Below are 25,194 nucleotides of genomic sequence, written 5' to 3' on the forward strand. Positions count from 1 at the left end.
AAAGTTCCGGTGGCTGGAATGAGTGGCAATGATTGTGCACCCTGACGGACCGCGAGCTAGAGAAAGCCAGGAGGGAGCCCCGGCGTTTACACACAGCCATAGACTTCTCAAGCCTTAGCGGGCCTGGCCCCTGGTGACCACAGCCCTGCCTGCTCAGCGACGCGCCAGGAAGCTCCCGCGGCAGCCCTGCGGCTCTGCTGGTGACCGGGAGAAGTTAGTCACCCCCAGTCTGAACTCAGAAAGCATCAGAACTCCAGTAGGCTGGGAAATGAAGAGGCAGGAAACCTGGTACCCGGACCGGACCGTCTGGAGGGCGCAAAAGGAGCTCGGGACCATGGGATGCACCGGTAGCTGGAAGCCCAGGCCAAAGGGTGGAACCACGAACTGCAAAGCCAGGGCGCACCGGTGGGCAAAAGGCAAAAACTTGCAGCAAGAACTTCCTATCCAGTGCAAGAACAGCAAGTGAAAAAGAAGCAGGGAGATACTTGAAAAGTCTCAGTAACTTTAAAAATACACCAAAACACCCCTTCAGGAGATGAGGTAAGCCGAGGTTAGCCAACCCCGATTGGTTGTGAAATACCAGACCCGGAGTCTCTGTGGCTTGCTTTAAATGAGGCCAAGGAAATTTACTGTTTTTCCTGCTCAAATACTTTTTTTTGTTTAATTCCCTCGCTCCGGCTCCCTCCTTTGTCCCTCCTTCCACCTCCCCAGGTCCGGGTTCCTTCCCCCTTTCTGGTCTCCCATTCCTCGATCACCCTCCTCCCCTCCTTACGCCCTCCCCCCATCAGATTAGGCTCGGACTGGGAAGGGTGGGAGCGGTGGGGGAAGCTCTCCCTTTAAGAGGCAGCGTGCAGTGACGAATTGTTGAAATTGCCATTGCAGGATGGCATGCCGCTATAAATTCATTGTTCCCCCTCCTCGCATCTTCACAAGGCTGGAGCTGCTCTCGGCGCACGCAGCAGCAGACTGGGGATGACCGCGGGCCGGAGGACACGGCAGCGAAAGGGACAGGGACGCGCCGCCTCACCCGCTCGCCGCAGGCCGCCTCCTGCGATTTTATTTTAAATTTTTACGGCTTTTTTCCGTCTCTTTTTTTCCCTGCCTCCTAGTTCCAGCGGAGCTAAGGAAACCCACAAAATAAGAAAGGAAGTGGGCCCCGGAGCTTGGAGCCTCTACAGCCTACAAGTCCCCAGCAGCAAGGGGCAGGAGCCAAGGCGCACCAGTTGCGGACTGGGTGCGCGATTTTTTTTTTTTATTTTTTTTTACTATCTTTCTTGTTGTTGTTGTCATTGCTGTTTATGGTGCAAAGATATTGGCTGCATTAGGTTTCTCTCTCTCTTTTTTTTTTTTTTTTTCGTATTTGGTGAATTTTCACCGCCTGGCTTTTTAATCTTTTTCTTCTTTCTTCCCCCCCCCCCCATTTTTGTTTTTTGTCTTTTGGGTTTTATTTTTCTTCCTTCTTCTTTTTCTTTTTCCTATTTCCGGAGCAAAAATCCAAACATTTTGCAAACCAACAAAGAAAAAGTTCGCACGCTGGCACCGCGACTCAAACAGGCTGACGCTCTGCTACGGTTCTCCCATCCCCTGTCCCCTTCACCCTTGGACACTTGACTCAACCTTGCAAGCCTGTGTGTGTGTGTGTGTGTGCGCGCGCGCGCGCGTGTGTGTGTGTGTGTCTGTTTGTGGGCCGCCCCGTGCGCCCCCAGCCCCCGCCCCTGAAACTTCCCTAGCAAATAACAAATACCCAGCAAGTCTCGGTCGCGCAGCCCCTCCCCGCGGGCAGCGCAGTATGCGGCTCGGGTGGGCGTCCCTGCTGCTGCTGTGCGCGTCCTGCCTGTCCCCGGAGGCTGCCAGCCCCGCCGCGGCACCTGCCCAGGATAAAACCAGGCAGTCTCCCATTGCTGCGGAGGCCGCCCAGCCCAGCCTGCTGCAGGGGGAGGAGACGCGGGAGCTGAGCCATCTGCACCCCTGGACCAAGCAGCGCAGGAGCGGCGGGTTTGTGCAGAACATCGACCAACTCTACTCCGGCGGGGGCAAGGTGGGCTACCTTGTCTACGCGGGCGGCCGGAGGTTCCTGCTGGACCTGGAGAGGGATGACTCGGTGGGCACTGCTGGTGGCTTCGTTCCCGCGCCAGGCGGCCTAAGCTCATCCTTGCGCCATAGGGGCCACTGCTTCTACCGTGGCACGGTGGACAGCAGCCCTCGTTCCCTGGCAGTTTTTAACCTCTGCGGGGGTCTCGATGGCTTTTTTGCGGTCAAGCACGCTCGATACACACTGAAGCCATTCCTGCGTGGGCCCTGGGCCGAGGCAGAGGCCGGACGAGTGTATGGGGATGGGTCTTCGCGGATTCTGCACGTCTACACCCGCGAGGGCTTCAGCTTCGAGGCCCTGCCTCCACGCACCAGCTGCGAGACCCCCACGTCCCCGCCTGCGCCCCGCGAGCGTCCCTCCGTGCACAGTAGTTCCCGCCGACGCACGGCGCTGGCGCTGCAGCTCTGGGACCAGTCGGCTCTCTCGCCTGCTGTGAACCCAGAACCTCAGACGTGGTGGCGACGGCGGCGACGTTCCATCTCCAGGGCCCGCCAGGTGGAGCTGCTTCTGGTTGCAGACTCTTCCATGGCAAGGTTGTATGGCCGGGGCCTGCAGCATTACCTGCTAACCCTGGCGTCCATCGCCAACCGGCTGTACAGTCACGCCAGCATCGAGAATCACATCCGCCTGGCTGTGGTGAAGGTGGTGGTGCTGAGTGACAAGGACAAGAGTCTGGAGGTGAGCAAGAACGCCGCCACCACGCTCAAGAACTTTTGCAAATGGCAGCACCAACACAATCAGTTGGGAGATGACCACGAGGAGCACTACGATGCTGCCATCCTATTTACTCGCGAGGTAGGTGCAGGGTACCCAGCTCTGGAGGTAGGTGGGAAGGAGGGTCTTGCCGATGGCTCTGCTTCTCTCACAAACCACCTGCCTCTATAGATTTGCTTAACTGAGACTGCCAAGAAACTCAGCTGCTCCCTTGGGTGTTGAGATTTGCCTCCTGCAACTCCTGCCCTGACTAGACCTGCTTAGAAAACAAGCATTCATTAAAATGCTAGATGCCATTCGGTCAGACAGGGCAGTGTGGTACTTGAACTTAAGAACTTGGTAATACGGCACTAGAATGCGTGGAAGGTGCACAGTTAATGACAAAGGGGGAAAGTAAGATTGCCTGCATTTTCTACTTTTCAGTGAAGCCAAAAATACTCTTTTGTCCAACTTGATGGGAAGAGCTTGAAAGTTGGCACTTTTGTCTGGGTGATGGCATTCCTGGTAAATGTCCCTACATGAACTCTTCTGTAAACCATCTGGTGCTTTCCAAAGGACTTCTATTCTAATGTGGCTTCCTAATGGGATTCTATCTAATGTGTCCACCTTGGAATCTCAGTTCCAGGGAAGGAAGGAATATGGGAGGGCCAGGAGGAGCTAAAAGTCCAATCAGCTGAGGGGACAATTTCCAAGGTTGTCTAACAAGCCCAGTCTACCAGCACATCACAAGCACCACCCTCCAACTCAGCTGCCAAGCAAGGGTCAAATCGGATTCTCAGGTTTGGGTTTTGAATGAAAATGTTTTGAAGTCCCAGTGCAGAAAGTCTGGGCAAAGAGTCAAGACATGGGGAAAGAATGTTTTCCAAGGGCTTCCCCTTTGGGTAAGATGGTTACAAGGAAGGAAAGGCATGGGTCATTATAAGCTCAGAGCTTCGGGAAGGAACAAGTCTATTTACAGTTATAAGACCACCATGTTAGCATGACAGTCATACAAAATGTTGGGGCTTGCTGGGAATTGTGAGCTTCAGCGTTCACAAAACTGGTCTTGATCGACAGGGTTTTCCTCCACTACTCTTTGGAATTTTCCTCCCACTGCTGCTGACTCCCTTCTTCCCAACTAGCCCTCTTCCCCTTTCAGGTCCTTTTGTGCAAGTGCACCTGTGTTCTACAGGTGATCACAGCTGCTGTGGGTTCATGATTGCCATGGTCATGTCATTATCTAGAAGGCAACATTTTATAGTGCCCCCCTCACCCTCTGGCTCTAATAGTCCTGCTACCCCATCTCCCTGTGTCCCCAGGGCCTCTGAATGAACGGTATAGATGGCCCATATAGGCTGGACATTCTGCCTCCCTTCTTTTTCTCAGCATTTTGATGGGTCATAAGTCTCCAATTCTACTTTGGACCACTGCCAAAAGATGCTTCTCTGCCTAATTTGTGCTTCTCACATGGCTGATAGGAACTGAATTCCAAAGCTCACGCTACAGTGTTTGAGATTCATCCAGAACAGATGAAGTAAGTACAAACATTTTACAAACTGAAGCTAATAGAGCAAGGATAGAAAGTTCAAGGACGCATTGCAACAGACTTCAGGAGCTTACAGCCTCACTACCTGTTTTGTCTGTTTTTACTAAAGCACTCATGGTATGGAGGAAAAAGTGCAGATAAATTTGGAGAAGAGAAACACTTGTGGTTCATGGGGTGGACATACATGTAAACCACATGTAAACAAAGACGTTGAAGGTAGCACATAAATCACCAGAAGCACTGTGCACAATGGAAAAATCTTTCTCCTCTTTAAGGGATGTTCTGGAAGCCATCCTTTAATTCCTCTGCCCAGCATTAGTCTTTGAAATGTTAGAACATTTATTTTGTAGGCTGCCCTGTGAAGTTCTGCTGTAAAACTATCCCTTTCTTGCTTGGTTTCCAAGTCTTTTTTTCTCATAAGCAAATTTCTACTTCTGGGCTTCCTTGCATTGCTCTTGCTATATTGTGAGCAACTGCCAGGAAGGCTTGCAAGAGTTTGTGGAAGGATACTCCCTAAACAAAGGGAAAAAACACTTTTGTAGGCAGATCACACCAAAAAGTATACTGTAATCATTTTAATAATTTTACTTCATTTCTGAAAGCAAAAGTACAGTCCATAATTCTAAAATTAACATGAAGACATTCCATCCCTTGCCCTCTTACCCATAATTTTCCTAATTGTTTCCCAGCAAAAAGGAAACCAGTCAGTGATTCTAAATGATGCTTACTGCTTTTTCTGGGTTGTTTTTGTACTTGGGTAGTTGACAATTCCTGTTCACCAAACTGGAAAGCACATCACTGTATTTTAACCAGACAAAAGGAAGATAGAAATAATGAAATGCTCTAACTTGTTTTTGACTAAAAATTTTTATTACAATTTATTTATTATTTACTTATTTAGTGGGGGGGGTGGCTGATGTGCCATTACATTCAAGGGAGGCTAGTGAAAGAGGAGTTGGCTTTCATTTTCCATCCTGAGGGGCTCAGGGATCAAATTCAGGTTGTCAGACAACCTTTACCCACTGAGCCATCTTACCAGTCCTCACGTAACTTTAATAAAAATTATGACAAAATTTTCCAAACTGGTCTACACATGGGAAATATTTTGAGTCCTCCTTGGCTTTCTTACCAAGCAGAAGCATGGTTTAACTAAAGCAAACATCTTTTAGTTTGTGGTTGGTCTCTAATATAGTCATCTAACTTCACAAAATTTGAATCTTTGAGAAGCACTTATAATATGAATATATTAATCTAATTTTAAAAGAAGGCCATTAGCCAGGTGGCTGGGAAAGTATTTCAAGACCTTATGTACACTGGAGAGTGCTCAGCATATGTAGTGAATCTCCACATAATGCTTCAGAGAGTACAAACTCAAAAGGCTGGAGGAGGGACGATTGGGTCTTCTGTCATACAGAAGTCAGATATTTTAAGGATGACCCCCATGGAAAAAAATAACTTTCGTAGCTGTTTCTTTTCGATGAGAAATACCCAGAGTTGGCATAAGGATTCTACTTTTACAACTCTGTTTTGAATGTAAGACACACGTTGCTTAGGAGCCAGACTCTGGGCCATCAAATCCCTGTCTGGATGGGCTTTGAGTTCTGTTCAACCTTTTGTCCAGATGTCTTCTCCTAAAATGCTTGCTTTTTAGGCCTGAAACAAATGTGTGAGGATATGTTTTCCACCCTGATTTCCTAGTCAATGCTACCTTGAACACTGGGCTTAGGAATCAGCAGAAGTGTTAATAACTCATCTATCAAGTTACACACTTAACTGTCAGGGCTGGGCTGCTGCACTTTGGTACTGTCTAATTACAAAAACAGCACCCAGCACATTTCTGGCACAAAAGCCATTTTCATTGTAAAATGGCATTTCTGCTGGAATTCACACCACTTCTGAAATTCAACACCGCCCCCCCCCAGCATTTTTGCTTTTCAAATTCCTTTCTTTGTCCCTGACTCCCTCCTTTTTGAAAAAATAATTTATTTAAAAGCAGAGTCTGAAGTTCATTTTCCAGACAATTCACTCATCTTTACAATCAAAATCCTGCCTGATTGATAACAAAATTGGAAATCTTTTAACATCCCTAACCCTATCCCTGCCTAACGACAATGCAATCTTTACCACTCCATGAACTGAAAGCATTGGTTGAAGCTTGTCCAGCTGAGAGATTGCAATATTAAAGACTGATTCATTTTTCATTGATTATTAATGTGCTCTTTAATAAGCTTTTATCTCCCAGTTAAATCCTCTCATCTCCCCTGCCTGCCTTGTGACACTCCATCCAGGACTTGGACATTACTCCTTTACCATTTGATTCCTATGGCACTAGGAGAACAAAACATGGAAGAAGGGGAAGGCTGCACCTTTTTCCATTGGTTTACTGACTGTAACAACTAATTTAGTCATGTGTTTAAATCCAAATCCATATCAAGCCAAAAGTGAACCTTTATTAAGAAATTATAACCTATAGTCAATCTTAACTAAATTAGTCAGAAACAGGGAGACTAGTAGCAGATTAAGCAACTCTAGCTGATATTTTTTAAAAAGATGGGAGAAATTTTCTGAAAGAGTTGAAGTATATTAATAACAACATGCCATAAAACACAGAATGGGTTGTACTGCGTCTCTCATATGAGGCCTCATGCAGGGACACTCACAAGATGGAAAATACCTGCTTCCATCCACCACTGTCATCACCAGCATGGAGGAGTCTGGTATATACAGAAATCAGTCTAATGCCAGAGGAACTGATAAAGGCTCACACTGAGTACAGGCAAAGCCTTTGGAAGGGAAGAGAAGAGAACCATCAATTCCACCTAGGTGGTTTTATACAAGCCTCCTTACAAGGTGTAACTGCATGGTCCTCAAATGATGGAATGATATAATTTGGATTCAACTACATTTGCTGTTAAGAAAACAATTCCTGCATACCTACAATCCGCTGGCTCTTATGCAGGTTGGCCAGTGTAGTTAAGTGAAAAAGATCTAATATTGGTCCTAAACACAGACACAGACACACACACACACACACACACACACACACACACGATAATACAGTGAACAGCATAGATACGTAGGGAGGAAGCGATCGAGCATTTCTTAAGTACTATCTATAATGTGAATCATTTGTCACTAATTCATTGAATGATCAGCAGCTTTCATGCTGTTCTTTTGATTTTCAGGTAGAGATACAGATTAAAAGAAACAGATATTCTGAGGATATAGTCCTGTGAGTTAATCTCTAAAAATATTGTAATTAATATATTAAAAAATTCAACATATTCTTTATAGACAGAGATATTCAGAGGTTCAAAAAGTGACCTCTTACCTAAAAATCTATTCCAGAAAATTCACAGTTGATTTATTTTTAGGTGTACCTTTCTGACATACAGTAGTTGTGGTAGACAGATGCCATGGACAGAGCTGAGGTTGTAGAATCTACTTGAATTCAATCTAGAAGCAAGCAAAGTTAACTACACCCATAAGGGGGAGCTAGCAGTATAAACACAGCAAACTTTCATGTGCCATGACCAAGAAGCATGGAGACCTGTGAAGTGCAGGGAGGTACTATGATAGGACAGGAAAGAGGAGGGTAGAATGATAAGAGATTAGTTAAGAAGGTAGCAACATCCAGCAGCAACATCCAGATGACAAGAAATCATGTGTCAGCAAAATACCACAGGACAGGTCCATCCAACACAATAGATTTTCTCCCAGTTCTAGAGACTGTTAAGTCTAAGATCAAAGTTCTACCTGGTGAACCTTCTGATGAGATCATTCATCCTGATTGTGGATGTTCATTTTCTTGCTGTGTATTCACATGGACTTTCCTCTGTGTAGTGTACAGAGGGAAGGAGAGAAGGAGGGAGGGAGGGAGGGAGGGAGGGAAGGAGAGAGAGAAAAACAGAGAGAAAGAAAGAAAGAAAGAAAGAAAGAAAGAAAGAAAGAAAGAAAGAGAGAGAGAGAGAAAGAGAGGATATAGAGAGAGGAAGGTAGATGGGGAGAGTAGAGGGAAGAAAAGAGAGGAGAGGATGAGGGGAGGGGAGGGGAGAAGATGGGAGGAGAAAGGAAAGGAGAGATCATATGTCCCTTAAGAGCCCTGTCCTATCTGATCTGGTTTCTACCCTGGACACTCCTGAAATTTATTTACCTCCTTACAGGACTTAATCTTGAAATGCAGTCACATTAGAGTATTAGGGGTTAGATTTAGGAAATTAGGAAGGATACAATTCTGCCTAGGGTATTATGCTAAGATGTTTTACATTGTGCACTAATTGCAGTGGGAATCAATAGAAAAACATTAGTGAAGCGTGAAGACTAGAGAGGTGTTCTGGAACGAGCCTTCTGGGCTGAGTGTGACCAGTGGCATTAGTAATTGAGAGGCATGAGTCAAGAAAGGCTTAAGGAAAAAGGTGAATATGGTTAAGTTAATCTTTTCTAGAAGATAAAATGTTTTGGACTAATTTGGGGGGAACAAAATAGAGATGAAATACACAAGAAATCAGGGTGGCTTGTTGGGGACATGAAGATGGCCGTGTTGCCTTCTGCAAACATTTGAATACCAAGCTGTGGTCAATGTGAAGAAATGAAGGACTCTTAGACCAAAGCATGTGGATATGGAAGCTATAGGAGTCAAGAGGATTGGTTGGAAGTCCCAGGTGTTGGTCCAGGGAGGGAATAATAGAAAGCATGAGAAATAAAGGAATGACTCAAAATAAATGATTAAATGTGCACCTGTGTGTGCGCGCACGTGAGTGTGTGTGTGTGTGTGTGTGTGTGTGTGTGTGTGTGTGTGTGTGTGTGTGTGTGTATGAGAAAGGAGAGAGAGAGAAGAGTGAGAGAGAGAGGTGAGAGAGAGGTGGGGAAACTGGAAAGAAGAGAAAAACTAATAAATGATATTAGCAAATTGCTCATCCACCACATCCATTTTTTTCTAGAATACCATTCACAGTGCATTCTGTCTATTTAATGTAGCTCCAACCTATTTTTAGATTTAGCTTTATCTACCATAGATGATGACCTTGCTATTTTTTGATTTGCTGTAGAAAATAAATTCAGTTGACCAAGTACAAATTGTGAATTTAAAAGATGATGTTAATGTCAAGAATAACATCCGTAACCATTTTGCAGCATTATAGAGAAGTTCAGGGATTACAATCTTTAGATGTGGTTTGAATTTTGGCTTCACTCAGGTACTGACTGCTCCTGGGCTTTAATTTCTTCATCTATATATCAAAATATTTTAAGTTTAAAGCAACATAGGCATAGCTAAAACAAGCCCTAGAAATCACTTGAGTCAAAGTCATTATGTTAACGATGAGGGGTATTTGTCTCAAAGTTTGTAAATCATTTACAAAGTGTGTCTTACTAATAGAGTTGAACTTTCAAAAGCAATCTTCCTTACATTCACTGTCTTAAACAGCATGATTCCTGTCACCCATAATGACTGTTCCAAGCATGTACCCCTTCAATCCAGTTTGCTCTGTCCCTTCTTCCCTTTGTTCTTCCTTCATGCTTATCAAGTAGAATGTCTTCTCCTACAACTCTGAGTCCAGACTGTCATTCCAGATTCCTAGCTGGTCCGCCACAAACCGTTAAAGACTAGTCATAGCAAAATGTCTTGTCGTTCCCATCAGAACCTGCCTTTCACCATCCTCCTCCCTTGTATGAGTCCTGCCTTGCTAGAATACCCTGGCCTTCAGAACCAGTGCAGATGTCTGTATTCCTGTGACAACCTTCATTAATTCTCACAAGGAGGATCTGTCCACCCTTCTCTGCACACCTGCAACAATCTTCTTATCACACCATGTCTCTTTGCTTCCTCCTGATGTATCTGCCTTGCTCACTGCATTATCATGTTTTTTTAAGGACCAGTGTTAGATCTTCTTTCACTTAACTATAGTGGCCAACCTAGCACAATGGCTAGCAGGTTGTAGGTATGCAGGAATTGTTCTAGTAATGAATATATCTGGTTTCCTTAGGCCTTAATTCTACCGAACTATGTTCTGTTTAGAGTCACCTAGTTATATACAGATGTCTGATTAGAGACTGTATAACATGGGTCATTGTAATGCCCAATCTAACATTCCCAGTTAATGTAGTCTATGCTGAAATACAAAATAAGACCACTATTATTAGAGATTGTTATATAGGTAACCACATAAGAAAATGATTCCTCAAGAATCAGGTCCATCTTGCAGAGAGACGGCAGGTAAAGGAAAGCGGATTTGATCCATGCCTTCTGTATGCATGTGTGGTGATATCACACTGAGCCATGAATCTGTGCAATCAGCATGCTAATCAGGGATTAAAGTAAGTGCACAGAACAAATAAGTATGGGTAAATATAAGTATACATGTACTTAGGATTAAAATATAGGCCCCACTGTTCATTCTTCTGTCATTAATCTCTTTTCAGTAGAATTGTGTATCAGAAAGATAGGCATCTCAAGCCACAGGAAGCCTTGCCCCTTGAACTCCACATTTGACCCCACCAGGAGCAACACTATATAATGTGTTCTTTAACCTCAGTGACTGCTACTGCTCCTCTTGGGTAACTTCCCTTATCAGCATTTGTGTTTGCTTTAGTTCCTTATCTCAGCATATGTATGCCTCTTGGGAGACTAGTCTTTCTATCAAGCCCGGAAATCCTCCAACTCCTCCAGTGACTTGCTCCATTTGAATATTCCTGCCTGCTTGGTGCTGGCTCCTTTCCCCATCCAGTACTGAGCACTGGCATTTTCCTAACCCTGCTACCCTCTGAGCCCTGCTGCTCTAGGCAGTGTGCTTTACTGGCCCCCTCCCCATCCTGACAAATAAGTGTGAGGCACTATAGTACTTCTGAATTCTACGACAAGTCACAAACTTCACCATATTCATAGTCTCTGTGACAGTCACAAGGCTAATGATCTCCCTATGGAAACGTTCTGGTCTGCCAGACCATTTCAGGTGTACTTTTTCATTCGCTGCACTGACTCAGCCCTGTAGCCTGGCCAGCACCACACCATAAGATCACAGTCAAGTCTCTGTACTTTTGCAACACTTACATTTCACTCAGTCTTCCATCACATTGCTCAACAAATGATGGTGGTAAGGTTCTGACTCTATATAAAGAGAATGATTGCCAAAATGACACTCACTGAATAAGCAGAAACTTACTTGTCATCACTTTTAATTCAGTTATCTCGTTCATAGATTCTGAGCCACCATCTTTAAGTCTACAGCCTTCAAATGACAGATTACATATGCTATACTATATGGATAAATATGTGATCACTCAAACAACACATCTACTCTGAATTTTAAAAATTCTATAAACTTGAAGGTTTAGATCTATAAGTACTGTTGCAAAAGATCAGCACAAAAGAAAATATATGGATGTAATTAATGCTTAATAATTTGATACATAGTCTTCATATCTTGAAAAGAACATAGACTTTCAAATGCTGTTCAGATGTTCATGTAAGTCTTGAGGGTAAAAACCATAACTGCCCTGGAAAAGTTGGAAATAATGTGAGAAAAATGGAAAGGTTGACAATTTGTAATTACAGCTGTGGAAATGTAATGGTGTGGCTATGTAGTCAAAGGGTTTAATCAGTGTGGCTAAAAGAATAACATGCACTCTTTTCATAATACAGTCACATGCATAATTTCCATGGCAAAAGGCCAAATGCATTTAATGCAATTCAAAGCAGACAAGGAGGGTTGATGGCGTCTAATGAGCAATTGATTAACAGTAAACAGAGAGATTAAGATTCCGGTTTAAACTCCATTAGGAACAGGAAGGCCATTTCCCTTTGCTGTGTCTCCTCATACAAGCTGATTAGTAAAGTGAGAAGTAAAATGTGTGAAATTGATTCTTAGATTTAACTATTTGAAGATAACCAACCCCAGGCTATGAAGATAAGCATGAAGCTTGGTTGCAAAACATTTATGCATGCAGAAGTAACCTACTGTGTGTACAAACTCAAACTCTGAACTGAAATTGGGCTCTAACACTGCTAAAATGATAAAGGGGATAATTAAGCATGTGTTATACTATATTATTATCTCACAGAGTAATTATTATGCAAAGGCTTCCAATTTCAATTTTTAAAGCTATTAATTTGTTCTCAACAGCTGTAATTTGGGATCCCATGGGATGGACGGGAGGATACCCAGGGAAGATTTGGAAGGCTATTGTTGACTTGGCATCTCGATTCACCAAGGTGGCTTGGCTGAGACTTCCACTGTCTGGTGCTACAGTGCCATGCTGGCCACATCACAGCTGGAAATCACAATATAAACAGCACAATAGGGACCTGAAAACACATTAAAGAGAAGGGATAAGGCTGTAGCTTTTAAGTCTTGCTGACCCTTGTTGGAGTTTATGCAACAAAATAGAGGAGAGGGAAGAGCTATTGACACTGAGTCTGGAGCACTGGTTGTGTGGGAACACTGCCTTGATCTGTGTGCCTGAAGGCTAACGTTCTTACCACCAGGCAGCGTATTAAAGGTGTGTGAGGACAATTACATTGAGTCCAAATGTATCACACTTGTTAATTCAATTAAGCAAATGTCTATTGAGTTCCTACCATAAGACACATTATGGACAGATGACAGCTATAATAGAAACAATACTTATTTTCCAAATTAATATTTTAAAGACCTTTCCACAGTTGGATATTAATTTCTGGCTTACTAGAAAAGGTATCTTGCTTTTTTGTTATAAATATATATGTGAATTTACTGGAATTCATAGGCAAGCACAAGAAATTTTTATGTTCATTTAAATTAGCATTTATAGATAATGTTTCACATTACAAATCTGTAATGTCAAAAAACTTAGCTTCAAGTGTGCCATGATGTGTACACCTTTGATCCCAGCACTCAGGATGCACAAGCAGGTCTATCTCTGTGATATCGAGGCTAGCCTGGTCAACATAATGAGCTCTAGGCCAGCTGGAGCAAGAGGGAGACACTGTCTCAAAAAAACCAAAAGAAATTGTTTCTCTTGTCTTTGCAAGATTCATAACTTTAATGTCTTGTTTATGCTCTTTTTATCTAAATTAGTAATTTTTTAAATTTACTATTTTATTTTGTGAGAATTTCATACATGAGAACTATATTTACATCATTTCTACCTCTCCTTACTCCAGCTCCCAATCCTCCCATGTCCTCCACCAACTCCCTTTCAAAATTGTGATCGCTTCCACTTTGTTGTTGTATAGTATAGTATCTATGTGTGTATATGTATATATATATATATATATATATACACATATATATGCATGCATGCATAAGCTCTTGAGTCCATTTAGTAGTGCTTGTGTATACATATGTTTAGGGTTGACAACTTGAGATTCATAATCTATCAGGAGGCTCATCCCCACAGAAATCTGGTTCTTCCTCTCTCAGCAGTCAATGAATGCCTATAACTCTTCATCTAGGGGTGGGACCTTGTGAAATCCCCCCTATCCACATTGGCAGGTAAACTGGGGTCATTATGCAGGTCTTCTTTAGGTAAGCATACTGTTGATAGTTCATGGGTACAGCTTCTGTAGTATCCATCAGACACTATCTAGATGTCTTGGGCCTCTGACTCTTAGACTCTTTCTGTCCCCTCCCTCAGGATGTTCCCTGAGCCTTAGGTGTAGGGTTGCATTATAGTTCTACCTACTGGGCTGTGCGCACTTATTCTTTGTTTTTGACCAGTTGTGAATTTCTGTAGTAGTCTCCATCTGTTGCAAAAAGAGGTCTCTTTGATTGGGGGGGGGTGAGAACTACATTTTTTTCTATGGGTATAAGGGTAAGCATTTAGAATACCATTAGAAATATATTGGCTTAGGAAAGTGAAAATAGTAGGTTCAACAATTAGTGGAGTGTGATCATATTTACTTCAGAGAGTCTCTTAAAAGTTGTGCAACTTCTCAGAAATAAAATGAATACGTTCACATCCTGCATACTTGTATTACATCTATTTTCTGCAAGCCATGAGCAAGATGGCTCAGCAGATAAATGTACTTGCTGCCAATCCTGACAACCTGGGTTGACTGACGGGACCCTTTAGTAGAACGAGAGAACTGGCTCCCACAAGTTGCCCTCTGACCATCACATACGCACCATGGCATATATATTACTGCATACACAATAAATAAATATAAAAGAATTAAAAAGCTATGAGTAAAAGTGCATTAATTTCTGAAGCTGTCACTTATGAAATTATAATTTAATTTGGAAATTAAGAGATCACCTTTAAATGAATAATACAGATGGACTAAAATTTGGTTTTATATCTAATTTTACATAGAGATTACAATTTTATTTCCCATACAAATGATGAATATATATACTATATACATAGTATACATATATACTATATACATCTATATGCTAATATATATCCTGTTGCAAATGTGTTTGTAGTTTAGTTTGTGTAACAGGAAACAAATTATTAGGCCTCTCTTCTGATAAGCCTAACATGAATTTGGGTCGGACTATTAGGACTTTCCTGTGTGCGAACATTTGTACTCCTTGACATTTGTATATGCACTACAGCTGTGTTAAAGTTGCAAGTCTTGAATTGTAATGAATACGTGGCATCATGACATCTTTTAAAATGTCGTTGAATTTCCTTATCCTTCTGTGCTTCTGGGTTGTAAAGTAGTTCAGAAAGGTTCCTGCCTTGAATCCACTTTTGGAAGGCTTCCCGCACAGAGCAGGTGATCTCATAAACATGCCCCACTCTTGCCGTTTGGAGTGTCCATGGTGGCTCCTTCTGGATGTAAATTGATTTTAATGATTTCTTTCTTTCTCCTGGGCAGGATTTATGTGGGCATCATTCATGTGACACCCTGGGAATGGCAGACGTTGGGACCATATGTTCTCCAGAGCGCAGCTGTGCTGTGATTGAAGATGATGGTCTCCATGCAGCTTTCACCGTGGCTCATGAAATTGGTATGCAGCAGCCCCTTTCTCTTCCCTCGCCAAATCAAACACTTGTAACAGCTGCAGCAGGAACCAAAATACTTAGCAATGAATTCCAGATTTCTTCTGGTTCATATGTACTGTAAAGGATCACATTTGTTTGTATTTGCACTTTTAGGGTTAACTAATTCAAGAGAAGGAAGGCAAAGTCAGCAGCAGGGTTGATGTTTCCTTCTGACAGTTGTTATTTAAAAGTTAAAGAGAAACTTGCTACCATTACTGTCTTTTTTTTTTTTTTTTTTTTTTTCAAGCATCCTTAACTGACTCCTAGACAAAATTTGTCACAGTTGCCAGAAACATCCCTTTTAGAAGTTTTCAAGACAGTGTTGACTCATCTAGGAATGATCACTTTGCACAGAATTTAACGTGTTTTGCTCCATTGTGAGTGATAATAGTAGGCTCTGGTCTAAAGGAATCAGCAGCTTCTGGTGAATATTCCTGTCCCCTTCCCAGTAGCAAGGCAGCTGGAACCAAGCTGACTCTCAGCAGGGTTTACATTAAAATGTCACATACTCAATTTGCTTATTATAGCAAACACTTCTAAACCCTACAGCTACAATTTGATAGCTGAGTTAAAAAGTTAAAAATATATCCCTAGGATAAGGAGCATATGTTTTCTAATAATTGACCTAGGAGATTGGTATATGAGATGCTGGTTTCATACTTGGGCTAAGATGTTAGAATCAGACATAGGTGGGTTCAGCTCTTTCTTGAGTACCTCCACCTGTGCCATTGTTAAACTATTTCAGTTCCAATCTTCATTTCTGAAGCAAGGGTTGGTATCATCCCTTTCATGGAATTGCTTTAGGAGCCAAATGGGATAGACTATAGATAGTTGGTATCACATACACATCCATGTACTTTGATTTTGATTTTTAGTTAAATATTTCACTTTCTTTTCAAAATAGTTTATTGATTCTTCCGAATTTCATACAATATATTTTATTGTATTCAGATCCCCCTCCCCCATCTCTACCCCTGCTCTATCAAGTCTAATTTATGTTTTTCAAATGCTCTTGGGTGTGGGACCATCCCTTGGAATCTGGTCAACCTACCAGGAATCACACCCTTAAACAAATCTGACTCTCCCTCTCCCAGCAGCTATCAATTGCCAATAGATCCTCAGCTAGGATTGGAACTTCTTGCCTACCTCCCCAATTCATGCTCGGTTTTTGTCTGTGTTTTGGCTTGTACAGTTCTTACACATGCTGTCACAAGCATTGTGCGATTATATGTGCAACTAACCTCAGGCATCCAAACAATCATTTTCTTGTATTCATCTACTACCTCTGGATCTTACAATCTTTCCACCCCCTCTTCTGCAATGATCTCTGAACTTTGTTGGGAGAGGGGTTGGAATATGTGTCTCATTTAGGGCTAAGTACTCCTTAATCTCTTATTCTCTGCAAGTCGATCAGTCATGGGTCTTCATGTTAATGGCCATCTGCTGCAAGAAGAACCTCCTTTGGTGAGCGTTGAGAGATGTACTAATCTATGGCTATAATGAGTCATTAAGAATCAGTTTAATACTATATTTATTCAACAGAACAATTGTAGTAGGTTCTCCCCTACAGCTGTGACCTGTCTAGCCACAGGTTGTTGAGCCTGATATAACAGTGCCAGATATAGACTTTATTTTGTGAAGAGGGTCCTATATTCAATTAGAAGGTGAATGATTATTCCTATAACATTTATGCTGCTATTGCACCAGTGGACATATCTTGCCAGGCCAGTCATTACTGTAGCTCACAGGGTTCAAAGTACACAAGTTTGATGATTACTTTTCTCTTCAGGTAGCATCTATAGCACCTTCTGGTACTCTGAATGCTAGCCAGTAGACATAATGCTTTCAGGGCATTTACCAACTGGATTCTCCTCGTTTGTTCTGTGGCTCATGGCTCACCTGTGTAGTACCTTGAGCAATAAGGTCTTACTGTCAAGTTCTGGTGGGTAACCAGGAGCAATGATAATAGCCAGTAGTGTTTGAAAGTCTATGCAACCCCTCTAGTTGACAACTTACTTTTGTAAAATTTTACATTTATCTATCTATTTGTGTGTGTGTGTGTGTGTGTGTGTGTGTGTGTGTGTGTGTACAGGTACACATGTACTGCAGCATGTGTGGATATCAGAGGACAACTTTCGGGAGTTATGTTTCCATCGTGTGTGCCCTGGGGATTGAGCTCACATCATCAGGCTTGGCAGCAGGCACCCTTTACCTGCTGAAGCAGCTCCTTGGCCCCTCATATTTACTTTCTTACTTTTGGCATCACCTCTTTGTATTACCATTTTGGGGCCAAGGCATAATTTAATCCTTACTGTGTTTGTATTTTTTCTATATTTTTATTAAATAATAAAATAGAGCTTTTAAGAGCACTATCTTATCTTTTAAAAGGAAATTGGCATTTCTATGTCACATTCCTGATAAGTATTTTTAAAAGGTGTAAATCTCTACACTTCTTTGATAACTTCTAATTAAAGGGGTGGTTCCATGAGTCAAAATATGACAGCAGTTGAACAGAATTAAGTAATTATATTTCAACTCAAAAATGTCAGTCCTGACACTAATGTCCTAACATTTTTTTCTTAGCATCTAGAAAACCCTGCAAACATAAAACTTTGATGTAAATAATAATCTATTAGCATCATTAATGCTAATTCAGTCCAGTACTTTTTCTAACATCTTTGGTTTGGGGATCCAAAGATTAGAGATGAAGTTTAGCTCTACCTTCCTGTTCTCTGTGGAGTCTTACACATGTGATTTAGACATCTTGAACATCTGTTTTGTTCCTATGTACTGGGCCAATAATGAGGCATGGCTCTTTCCCCTGCTACATTGGCAGAGCCAGTGTGGTTTTTGAAAGACAAGTCATTTGGGCCTCAGGGTAGGTATGCCTGCCTATCACTCATTCCCCTCCAATTAACTGATTAAAGTACAGCCTGATGTGGAACGTTATCAGTATTTATGTGCACAAGCTGCATAAAGAGGCATGAGAGTTTCTCAAGACTAAGCCTCACTCTACAATAGAAACTAAGAGGAATTAGCTCAAATACTCAAAAGGATTGTGATTAAGCAGGCAATTTTATATACATATCAGTTAGTAAATATCACTATTCAAAGTAAGAGAAGTCCCATAAGAAAATTTCTAAATCCCTGGGCAAACAGGCCAGTTCATCTGAGGCTAGGTGGCGAAATGATGGGAAACAAGCCATTGAGTTGAATTTTGGTGTCATTCATTCACAGAATTATGAGCTTTGAATCCTGATCTTGAAAATAGTTAGAATTACACATTCTTTGTGTGCCTTTGTGTATATATGTGTGTGTTTGTATGTAGATACACGTGTTGTCATGTGTGTGAAGAACAGGGATCAACTTCTCCAGTACTCCTCAGACTCTGTCTTGTTTTTTGAGACAGGATGTCTCATTGACTTGAAACATGCCAACTATGCTAGGCTACCTGGCCAGTGAGCCCCAGTGAGCCCCCAGTTCTTGTATAGAACTGTGCCACACCAGGTCCTGTTTTGTTTTGTTTTGTTTTGTTTTTGTTTTTGTTTTTTTATGTAGGTTCTTGGAAGAAAACACAGGTCCTCAGGCTAATGAGGCAGGCACTTCACCAACTGAGTCAGCTTGGCTTCCTGTCCTGAATCCCACATTCTTTCAGGAAGAGCTGCTTCTCCCCTCTTCCTTTCTCCCCTGTAGTGATCTATTCACACACTGACAGCATTTTCAGGTTCCCCTAAAAAAGAAATGTTGGGCAATCCATGTAAATTCTTCTTAAATGTTTTGCACTCTCACACCAGGCCATCCCACCTGGACCAGAGTAACTAACCTGGTAAGGTGGTAAGGTCGCCTTCCTAAGCCCTCCCAAACTCCTCACAATAGGGCACTGTGTTTTACAGGCAGATGAAACAGTGAGAGGTAGTGAGCCAGGCACATGTATGCTAAATCAATATATATACATGCAGTTAGACCTTGTCCTAGCAAAACAAGAATGTTAGACATAATTATGCAAGAGAACCAGACCCTGTCTTTGCATATGATTACATCCTGTGTCTCCTTGAATTTCTTGAAGTGCCTCTCTTTACTACATTATAACTCTCTATGACTCATTTTCTAGCCAAACGTTCCCTAATTAGTATTTCCCTTTCAGTATTACAAATGGCCCAACCTGAGGTATTTAAGGTCCAAAGGTAAAAGAATATGGATTTAATTCCTTTTTCATATATATATATATATGCAAAACTTGCCCTCATTAACCTCAGTTTCTAATTGTTTGCTTGTTTCTTCTTCTTCTTTTTTTTTTGGAGACAGTTTCTCCCTGTAGCTCTAGCTGGCCTGGAACTCAGCATGTAGACCAGACTAGCCTCCATCTCACAGATCCACCTGCCTCTGCCTCCCAAGTGCTGGGGTTGAAGGCATGCATTACCATGTCCGGCTGCATTTTTGCTTTTTGTCCAAATATTATGGATGTAAATTTTTTTTTTATAAATCAAGATACTTTCTTTTTTAAAAAATACTTTATTATTTTTTTTATTTTATGTGTATGAGTGTTATACCTGCATGTAGGTAAGTGCACCTGTGTCATGCAGTGCCCACAGAGGACAGAAGAGGCTGTTGGATCTCCTGGAACTGGAGTTACAGACAGTTGTTAGCTGCCTTGTGGGTGCTGGGAATCTAACACGGGTCTTCTGCAAGTACAGTCGGTGTTCTTAACTGTTGAGCCATCCCTCTAGCCCCAAGTCCTAAAATTTTTTTAAAGATAATCTAAGGGGGATGGAGAGACGACTCAGTGGTTAAGAGCAATGACTGCTCTTGCAAAGGACACAGATTCAATTCCCAGCACCCACATGGTGGCTAACAACAGTCTGTAACTCCAGTTCCAGGGAAATCTGATGCCCTCTTCTGACCCTCATTAAATAAAAATAATTAATAAAATATTTTTTAAAATAGAAAGACAATATAATCTCATAGAAGATTTTCTCAGCATCTGTGGATTATTAGAGAGCCTTTGTCCCTCAAGCATCTGGGATTTGGGTAATGCAGCTCACTGATCTTGTTAAAGCTCTTTCAGTTTTAATTGTTGTATGAAGTTGTCAGTCCAGCCCAAGCTAAAAGAGTGCTGGATTCTAATTCTATGCTATTCTTATGGGATTTCCTTCCTTTCCTTTTATTTTATATTTGCTACTTTTTAAATTAAGAAATTACAAACACAGTCTATGTAGTTATAAAAAAATTTTGAAACCTAAGTTTTCTAGTTTCTTCTCTAGTCTCATTTCAAAATTTGCAGTTTGCTTTACTGCAAACAAGTACTGTCAATGTGTTACTGCACTCAAAACACAGGCTGGGAGCAAATTTCCAGGCTGCTCTTATTGTTTTTTGTTTTATTTTGTTTTGTTGTTGTTATTTTCTTAATTTTTCTCTATAAGCTGTAAAAAAATAAATATTTGATTAAGAGTGACATCCATTAACTGACTTAAGGTCTCATGGGACTGTCCAAAGCTTCCTTTTGCTGTACATAGTGGCTGCAAATACAGAGTCAAGTTTATTTCATGCACAAAGGAAAAAAAAAATCTAAATCTGTTCTCTCTAGTTAAAAGGATTCTTACATTGAAAATTAATACATAAGATGAATTGAAGCAAAGTTGGATGTCATTGATGGCACATACTGGGAATCTCAGCACTGGGGAGGCTGAGAGAGGTAGATCATGAATTCCAAGCTACTATGAACTACATGGTGAAACCTGGTCTCAAAAAGAAAAAAGGGAGGACTGGAAGAGCTCTGCATGGCAGTGCATGCTTTTAATCTCAGTACTTGGGAAACAGGCAGGAGGATCTCTCTGATACTGAGGCCAGCCTGGTCTAGACGTCAAATTCCATGCTATCTAGGGCCACAGGGAGACTATCTCAAAAGGGTGGGGTGTGGAGAAATGTGTCAGTAGTTAAGAGCACCTGTTCTTGCAGGAGACCCATGTTCAGTCCCCAGCCTCCACATTGTGGCTAACAATCAGTTCCAGGGGATCCCACACCCTCTTCTCTCTACGGGCACTGCATGCATGTGGTGCACTTACATTTGCAGGCAAAGCATACATACACATATAATACAAATAAATAAAATTTTACTTTTTTATTTTTTAAGATAAGGTCTCTCTGTAACCCCAGCTGACCTGGAAGTCATTATGTAGGCCAGGCAGGCCTTAATCCCACAGAGATTTGCCTGCCTTTGCCTTCCAAGTGCTGGAATTAAAGGCGTGCACTACCATGCCTTTTTTTTTTTTAATTAAAATTATTTTTTAAAAAGAAGCTACATAGAGACAAACTATAGAATCTCTATTTAAGGTGCTAAATTTCTGACCATGGAATAGCCTAGATTAGATGAAGAGTTCTAAAAAGTTTTCTCTTTTCATGTTTATATATTAAGTTCCAGCTACTCTTCTGTTATCCTGATAATTCTTTCAAAATCAAATGAATAAAAAGTGCTAGCCTTTGAAGGCACAGGCCTACCTGATGCCAAAATAGACTTCTGGAAGAGTTAATTAATATAGGCTAGGTCCAGAGACAGACCTAAATTGACTTCCTCCTTTCTAGGCTATGTATACTAAACATTAACTCAATTGCTACAACATTCCAGAAAGTTACTTCAAACCATCAGAAGTACAGTCCCCTTCCATGTGCCTTGGGTGGACACAGGAATGTGTTTACAGCCATTTTACAATCCAAATGTGAACTGCAAAAAGTTTTTAAAATGATGTAAGTTTACATTTTGAATTTATATTTTTAACTTGTCAAACTTTTATTATAGACTTGTAATAATAAATATTTCACCTGCCATACACATGGTCATTAAACACAATCATTTTATTGATGTTGAGCCAGCTTGTAATATACGAAAGAGGAACAAAAAGATTTTACTCAGATTAATGAAATCCATAATTTGCAAGCACGAGAAAGGTTTTACTTTATAGTAGTTAATTATAAAATGTGCTAAGTGAATTTCCTCACCATGAAAGATTCCAATGTCTTTCCTAAGTTAAAACCAGCCAACTTTAAAGAGCCACAACCAAGCATTCAGCAGAAACTAAGGAAGTGGCTGAGACACAACAGGGAGGCTGCCTGTTCTGCTGTGGTTTGAGGCTGCTCTCTGGTTGTGCTGATCTGTGTGTGACTCTGCTCCACAGACAATTAGATTAAGCAAGTCAATGTTTTGCAAAACTTCAGTGGCCCCCAAAATTCAGTAGACCAAAGCCAATTGCACAGAATCAAATGTGTGGACTGTCTGTAGAGCGAGAGGGGAAATGAGGAGGGAGCAGGGATTAAAGTTGCTATTTATCCCCATACCTATTACCTTAACCAACATAAGTGCGGTATTTTTTTCCCTCCATCCATCTTGAATCAGTGTGCCACATTATGTCTTTCTTGGACCCTAGATGAAAGGTAGGAATAGGTATGGGTTATATGTCTAACAGCACGGCAAGATTTAGTGTTTATTATGACTTAAATAATTAATCCCAATCCAGATTTCTCTAGTGAAGGCCCGCTGATTTTTCCCACACTTATGGACACCGACAAGTTAAAATGACATAAAAATTAAATTGTACTTACTGTGTGATTTATGTTTTCCTTTTATAGTTAGGAAATTGTTCCCTCCTCTATTCAAATAATTAAGTGATACTAACATTTATTACAATTGCCGATGGCTGGGAAAATAGCTCTGTTGGTAAAGTGCTTGCAAACATGAGAACATGAGTTTGATTCTCAGAACAGAACCTTCAGAACCTACATTAAAAAACAAACAAACTGGTCAAAGTGGCGCACATTTAAAGTCCTGGTGCTAAGGAGCTAGCAACATGTGACTCCCTGTGGCTCACTGACCAACTAACCTAGCCTCTTCTGCGCATTCCAAACCAGTGAGAGATCTGGCCTCAAATAAAATAAGAAAGGCAGACTGTGCCTGAGGAATATCAACCAAAGTTTTCCTCTGTGTGGCACAGACACATGAAAACATATACATGTATAACTGTATATACATTTAAACACACAAACCACAAACAACACAGGCACATACATGCAAATCAGAAAGCAGTGAAAACTAGCATGCATATGTGCAAAACACAGGGTGGCACTAAAGATCATCAAACCAGCTGGTCAGTTTGATAAATGCCAACTTTTCCTACGGGCTTTGAATCTTTTGTGTAATTTAACCCTCACAGAATGCTGTGAGGTAAGTCAATCACAGGGCACCAAAAAGAAGAGAAAGCTTATTTACAGAGAAGTTTCTAGATTTGTCTGAGGACCACACCTAGACTTTGCAAAGGTGAGATTCAAGCCCAATTCATCTGCTTCCAAAGCCCAAGATTTTGTTGTGTTACTGTTTTTGTGTTTTAAGATGGTATCTCCCTGTAACCTGGGATGGTATCGCCCTAGGTAACCTGGGACTTGCTATGTAGACCAGTTGGCCTCTGCCTCCCAGGTGCTAGGATTAAATGCATGGGCCACTATGCCCTGCCCTAAAGTCCAAGATTTTAATACTGTATCATATAATGAATTTTTAAACATTATTTATTTTAGAGGCCATACTTCTGATTTTGATTTAAACCGATATATACATGGATAGTTTTACAGTAAAAAGGGTTAACCTTTTTCAGTCTAAATTACATAATAGATACCACATTAAACATTTTTGCTTAAAGTTTTAGAAGAATATTTATGAGTTTTATCACCTCTATATAAGGGTTTATGTTAGAATGGGTAAGTACCACCCAATTATTAGAGCTCATAAGCCCTCTCTTTAGTGATTCTAGATTCTGATCCCCTGTGAGTTGTTGACTCACTTCTCAACCTCTGGCCAGACCTTCTTGTACCTCCATAATCCCAGCTGGAAAATTAGGTAAACTAAAAACATGATCTCATCAACAACAGATGCTTCATCTGAGCAGTGCTTTCCCAAGTAAACAGATTACAGAGCTTCTTGTGACATTTTTGTAGGATGTGGTATCATGTCCCCTTGACCGTTGGTCAGCTTGGGATCAGGAGAGAACTTGAAATTCTCTTTAATTTGCAGGCTGATGTTTAGCAAAACACCCAATTTCCTTCCTGTGGTTAATGTTGCCCAGTAATACCTGAGTTTTAAAAGAAGGTGACCCAACAGCTCACGTTAATGTGTCTTGGATAGGGATGTAAAGTAGTTAGTAGAGTGCTTCCTTTGCATTCACGAGGTCTTGGGTTAACCCTCCAACAGTGAATAAACCAGGTATGGTGGTGTACACATATAAATCCAACACTCAAGATTTACAGGCAAGAGGATCAGAAGTTCAAGGCCAATTTGGGATACTTTAGACCCTGTGTGCCTTTACCTGTGTGTATGTTAGAACAGATTTTCTAACTCCAGATTCACCTAGCAATTTAAGAAGGTGAGAATGACTGTCTTTAGATCTGCATTTGGAATCTCAAAGGGGAAATTTATTTAATAAGCTGCCACCCACTCGACAAGTTTTAAAGAGGATCTTAAACTAGAAAAGTGATTAGGTGACCAATTAGTTGCTGTATCTCAACTAACAGTATAAGTCAGACTCTGGACCTTATTGACTTTGATTTGATATAATGTACCATTAAACTCATTTCCTTGGTATATTTCAAGTAAATTCTTTCCTGATGCTATTATGGTATTTGGGCATGCATTAGCAGAATTCCTGTTATGACATAATTTAATACCCATTTCAAACAGACTAATGTTTGCTAACAAAGCACTTAGAATTGACACTGTGACTTGCTAATGATTTCAACCAGCAAAATATTGTTCTAAGGTATAGGAACACCTCACATTTTGACAACAGGTTATTCAGTAACATTATTTCTCAAATTTTACTCACGTTTCATCTGTTAGTCTCTCTCTCTCTCTCTC

At 41.3% G+C, this 25,194-nt stretch overlaps 1 protein-coding gene across 2 annotated transcripts in view; it reads left to right on the top strand.

The window, feature by feature from the left end:
* Positions 1-25,194, top strand: part of Adamts5 (ADAM metallopeptidase with thrombospondin type 1 motif 5) — a 47,503-nt gene continuing 22,309 nt past the window's right edge. The window contains exons 1-3 of one of the 2 annotated variants that reach the window (XM_029557695.1): positions 1-540; positions 934-2,887; positions 15,136-15,268. In XM_029557695.1, the coding sequence (XP_029413555.1) occupies positions 1,790-2,887; positions 15,136-15,268 (1,231 nt within the window). In that variant the 5' untranslated portion in view covers positions 1-540; positions 934-1,789. Of the gene's footprint in view, positions 541-584; positions 2,888-15,135; positions 15,269-25,194 lie in introns of those variants that run through there. The other variant, XM_008856084.3, reaches the window with a different exon arrangement.

The sequence above is a fragment of the Nannospalax galili genome, unplaced genomic scaffold, assembly GCF_000622305.1.
Source record: "Nannospalax galili isolate Female #2095 unplaced genomic scaffold, S.galili_v1.0 scaffold792, whole genome shotgun sequence".
NCBI classification, from domain to species: Eukaryota; Metazoa; Chordata; class Mammalia; order Rodentia; family Spalacidae; genus Nannospalax; species Nannospalax galili.